At 40.3% G+C, this 5462-nt stretch overlaps 1 protein-coding gene across 1 annotated transcript; it reads right to left on the bottom strand.

Annotated features, from left to right (window-relative positions):
- Positions 1–1568: 1568 nt before the first annotated feature.
- Positions 1569–2522, bottom strand: LOC111162423 (olfactory receptor 7G1-like). The gene has a single exon (XM_022526829.1). The coding sequence runs from the start codon at positions 2502–2504 to the stop codon at positions 1569–1571; it is 936 nt and encodes a 311-aa protein (XP_022382537.1). The 5' UTR covers positions 2505–2522.
- Positions 2523–5462: the final 2940 nt, after the last annotated feature.

The following is a 5462-nucleotide window of genomic DNA, read 5'->3' as shown; positions in this document are numbered from 1 at the left end:
CTAAGTATAAAACATTCTTTTCACCATGAAATGTATGATAAATTTATAAATGAAGAAAAGTACCAACCAAAATATCTTTCAGCCTCACAAGAATACCAATCTCCATATGTAATATAATAATAGAGAACAATTAAAATAAAATGAATTACTGCTAAAACCAAACTTTTGAACCTCAAAAGCACAAAGATGGAAAAACAATCAAGACACAAAATGTATACATTAAAATTTAACTTTTAACTTGTTGAAAAATAAGAAAATTTACCAACTGGATAGGGATACATATAGGTGATACCAACATTGGATCCCACTACCCATTTTAGAGGGCAAATGTGATCAAATACTGGCAACCTCACAGGATTCAACCTAACAGAAGAACATCAAACAAAATGATAAATACCAAGTTTGGTATAGTGTTTGTTACTGGGGAGAGGGAGGGTAATGTGGCTGGGACACCAACAAATGGATTGGCTATGGCACTGCTTTATTTCTTCACTTGGGTGAGAGGTATGTGTTTTACTATGCTACTATTTTTTTAAACCATAGATACATTTTATATACCTCTCTGTAAGCATTTTAACAAGAGAACATGTTAGGAAAGGTTTCATATTCCAGATTCTAAATACATCCTTCCACAGATTTCTTCCATATGTTGCAAACATCTGGACCATAAGGGGAACCAGACCTAGGAGAAAGCCACCACGGGGAGGAATAAATGAAGCCTTACTGTCCCATTCTTGTATATCCCTACTGCTGAAGTCTTTACAATGAAAGAGAACTCTTTTTTTTTACAGCTTTACAGAGGTGTAATTAGCACAACTGTATAAAGTTAAGGTGTACAATGTGATGACTGAGTTTATGTACGCGCCATGCACTGACTACAACAAGAAAGCTAACTAACACATCCATTACCTCATAACCCTCTTTATGTTTTGAGCATCGTAGAGTCAGAATTTCCTTTTCTTATTACAACCAAAGACCTTCTCACTGGTAAAATTTAATTAACTCCTAACATGCCAAACCACTAAGATAGTCTAACAATGCCATTTTATATGTCCTGGAACTGAATGTAGTGGTTGCTGATGTTGCCCTACACAGGTACACTTTCCAGTGGCTGGAATTGGTGATTACTGAATCAAGGTGTAAAATCTCAGCACCTGGCCTCCTAGCAGTGTCAACACTGGAGTGCGATTCTCATGACATGACCCTAGAATCAGGCAGACTCACAACATCCTCACTTAAATTCTTTCCCTGTTCTGTCCACCTTATCCCACTTTTCTTCTGAAAACAAACCTCACAAAATCACTACTACAAGAACCCCTAACTCTGGCTCTGCTTTTAGGGACTCTGACTCAGAAACTGAGATTAGAGATTTGAAACTACTTGCTAAACACCACATTGCTGGATAAAGTGCAAATTAGTTTTCCACATCAAATTAAAATGCACATGGCCATTATGCTATCTTGTAATTTCAGAAGAAGTTGATGATGCAAGAATCAGATATTCTGGCTCATTATGTATTTTTGTCACTTTGACTCATTCTAGAAACCAGTCCAATGCCAATGACACAATCACAGAAGAGGTGTCCTACTTCTAAGTTTCTTCAAGGCTCCCTTCATGTCCCTGTTCCTCAGGCTGTAGATGAAGGGGTTCATCAGTTGAGGGACAACAGTGTACATCACTGAGGCCACTGCAGTGTTTCTGGAAGAGTTAGTAAGAGCAGAACTAATGTACACCCCCAAACCTGTCCCATAGAACAAAGATACAACTGACAGGTGAGACCCACAGGTCGAAAAAGCTTTATACTTTCCACCTGCTGATGGCATTCTCAAAACAGAGGACACTATCTGAGTGTAAGAGAAAATGATTCCACACAGAGGAATACCACCAAATATGCTAGTTGCAAAATATATCAGGATGTTATTGATGAGGGTGTCAGAACATGCAAGCTGGATGACCTGAACAACTTCACAGAAGAAGAGAGGGATTTCAAGTTCTGCGCAGAAGGTCAGTTGCAACACCATCAGACTGTGCACCAGGGCATCCACAATGTTAATGCAGAAGGAGAGTAGAACCAGCAGGCTACAGAGGCGGGAGTTCATGATGACTGTGTACCTCAGTGGATGACAAATGGCCACATAGCGGTCATAGGCCATTATTGCAAGGAGAAAACTTTCCAAACCACCAAAAGCCAGGATAGAGTAGATCTGTGTGAGGCAGGCTGCATAAGTGATGCTCTGAATCTGTGCCCGGATGTTCACCAGCATCTTTGGGACGGAGGTTGTGCTTAAGCAGATGTCAGTAAAGGACAGGCTGGAGAGGAAGAAGTACATGGGGGTGTGGAGGTGGGAGTCAGAGCTGACAGCCAGGATGATGAGCAGGTTTCCCAGGATGGTGACCAGGTATATGGACAGAAACAGAATGAAGAGAAAGGACTTCAGTTCTGGGTCCTCTGTCACTTCCATAAGAAGGAATTCTGAAACCCCTGTTTGGTTTCTGAGTCCCATGTTGTTGATGAATCTGACAGAGAAGGTGGAGTGATAGCACAATCAAATGTGTGTTTTCTAGACCAGCAGGAGAAGCATCACCAGAGACAAACACTGTCTTGGGATGGGATGGAGACTAGTAGAGAGGGATAGGAAATAGGTTCCTTTTATATGCATATCATTCTTTAACAAAAACCTTAAGCTGATACAGCAAAGTGCCATCCATTAATTCCTACAGGGTTAACAGCTGGGCATTTTTAAAATATTGACTGTATCATTTTGATTATTTGAAACATAATTTTATAAAGAGAAACAGACTGGGGAGGCAGCTGAAGATTTTGTCTGGATCCCCAAGACCTCAGAGGCAAGCAACTGAGATAGTATGTAAGTATGTCAAGAACCAAGAATGGGAAGATAAAGTGAACTTTACCAAACATTTCCTGCCCTCTCACCTCCACAAAATTGTAAGTAAATGTCAGAGACTTGTCTAATAGTCATCTTAATTTTTTAAAAGAGCAGATTTCCACTCATTAAGAAATGGCCCTGGCCAAACTAGAGAGTGAGTACATTAGTAAATGGAGGTACTTGAGATTGGTGCAAAGTAGAAGATGTGAAGAGGATGACAGACAGGCAGGTGGACCCTGGACGACTTGGTTCTAATCATCTGGTACATGTACTATCGTCATGACTTCCCCTGGATGAACCTGTAGTAAAACACCTGTGCTCATTTCCAAATATCCATGTAGGTTACCTGGCTAGCATCACAGTGGAATGATGATTGACATTTCCCCTGAATGCGCCATCTGGGAGATTTGTACTCAGAAAGGGCAGAGGGACTGAAGGAGACCTAGGCTCCTGAACAAAAAGGATCTTCTATGGGAGGAGGTCCAATTATGCTACTACTTTTCATGGGAAGGATTACTGAAATAAGTGGTCACAGGCAGACTGCAGTCTCTGTATCCCTAGAGATTCAATTTCCAAAGCTCCTCATTAGTCAAACAATTTGTCACTGAGATCCCAGGCAAGTGCAAATCCTTCAAGACCAAGAATCTGTGAGGCCCAGAGCCAGGATGTACTTTTCTCCACCTGTCTCTCCTCATCTCCATTTCAAATTCTTGGAAATATGGACACACCATCCTTCTCTAATTGGATAAGAGTCTTCTTCTTTTTTTTTTTTTAAATCATTTTTTTAATTTATTTTCAGCGTAACAGTATTCATTGTTTTTGTACCACACCCAGTGCTCCATGCAGTCCGTGCCCTCTCTAATACCCACCACCTGGTTCCCCCAACCTCCCACCCCCCCACCTCTTCAAACCCTTCAGATTGTTTTTCAGAGTCCATAGTCTCTCATTGTTCACCTCCCCTTCCAATTTCCCCCAACTCCCTTCTCCTAACTCCCCATGTCCTCCATGCTATTTGTTATGCTCCACAAATAAGTGAAACCATATGATAATTGACTCTCTGCTTGACTTATTTCACTCAGCATAATCTCTTCCAGTCCCATCCATGTTGCTACAAAAGTTGGGGATTCATCCTTTCTGATGGAGGCATAATACTCCATAGTGTATACGGACCACATCTTCCTTATCCATTCGTCCGTTGAAGGGCATCTTGGTTCCTCAGTTATGGACAAAGATATTGCTAACTAATCAATGACATCAGGAATTCTATACCTATTTGGGGTATGAGAGTACACTGTGCATGTTTATATATATATTATGTGTATTTTAATATATCTTATATATATTGTTAGATTATATTATATAAATATTTTAAAACATAGCTACAAAAAAATAACAGCATAGCTACATTATTATAAAAATGCAAACATTGTAGGGTCACCTGGGTGGCTCAGTTGGTTAAGCAACTGCCTTCAGCTCAGGTCATGATCCCAGAGTACCAGGATCAAGTCCCACATTGGGCTCCCGCTCTATGGGGAGTCTGCTTCTCCCCTCTCATGCTCTCTTTCACGGTCACTCTCTCTCAAATAAATAAATAAATAAATCTTTTTTAAAAATGCAAACACTCTAAGGTTTATCTCTCTGAAAAAAAAAGTTTATCTCTCTGAGTCTTTAAATGTTTCCTGAACATTAATGTTCACTGTGTATACACAGAGTATATACAATACATTTTGTACAATAGATTCTAATCTATTCTCTGTGACAGTTCTCTGATTAACTCAAACCTGCTACTCCCATTTTAGGTTTTCATAGTCACATATTTTTTTCTTCTTCAAGTATTTATTTAAATTCAAGTTAGTTGAGGCACCTGGGTGGCTCAGTCAATTTAAGTATCTGCCTTCAGCTAAGGTAATGATCTCAAGGTCCTGGGATCCAGCCCTCCATAGGCTCCCTGTTCAGCATGGAGTCTGCATCTCCCTCCCCCTCCCCCTGCTCCTGCTCCTGCTCTCTCTTTCTCCTGCTCTCTCATAAATAAATAAATAAAATCTTCTTTAAAAAATAATAAATTCCACTCAGTTAACACACAGTGCAATATTGGTTTCAAGAGTAGAATTCAGTGATTCATCACTTACATAGAACACCCAGTGCTCATCACAAGTGCCCTCTTTTTTTTTTGAGTTTTTTTTTAATTTTTTATTTTTTCAGCATAACAGTATTCATTATTTTTGCACCACACCCAGAGCTCCATGCAATCCGTGCCCTCTACAATACCCACCACCTGGATCCCCCAACCTCCCACCCCCCGCCCCTTCAAAACCCTCAGATTGTTTTTCAGAGTCCATAGTCTCTCATGGTTCAGTGCCCTCCTTAATACCTACCACCCATCTAGCCCATCTTCCACCCACCTCCCTCCATCAACCCCTGGTTTGTTCTCTGTAGTTAAGAGTTGCTTATGGTTTGTTTCCTGATCTCTCTCCTTCCCCCCTTCCATACGTTCACCTGCTTTGTTTCTTAAATTCCACATGAGTGAAATCATATGGTATTTGTCTTATGACTAACTTATTTCACTTAGCATAA

This window comes from Enhydra lutris, unplaced genomic scaffold (genome assembly GCF_002288905.1).
Source record: "Enhydra lutris kenyoni isolate GAN:26980312 unplaced genomic scaffold, ASM228890v2 scaffoldscaffold92, whole genome shotgun sequence".
NCBI lineage: Eukaryota > Metazoa > Chordata > Mammalia > Carnivora > Mustelidae > Enhydra > Enhydra lutris.
Note: the sequence above shows the minus strand (reverse complement) of the source record. Positions and strands in the feature narration are given on the sequence as shown.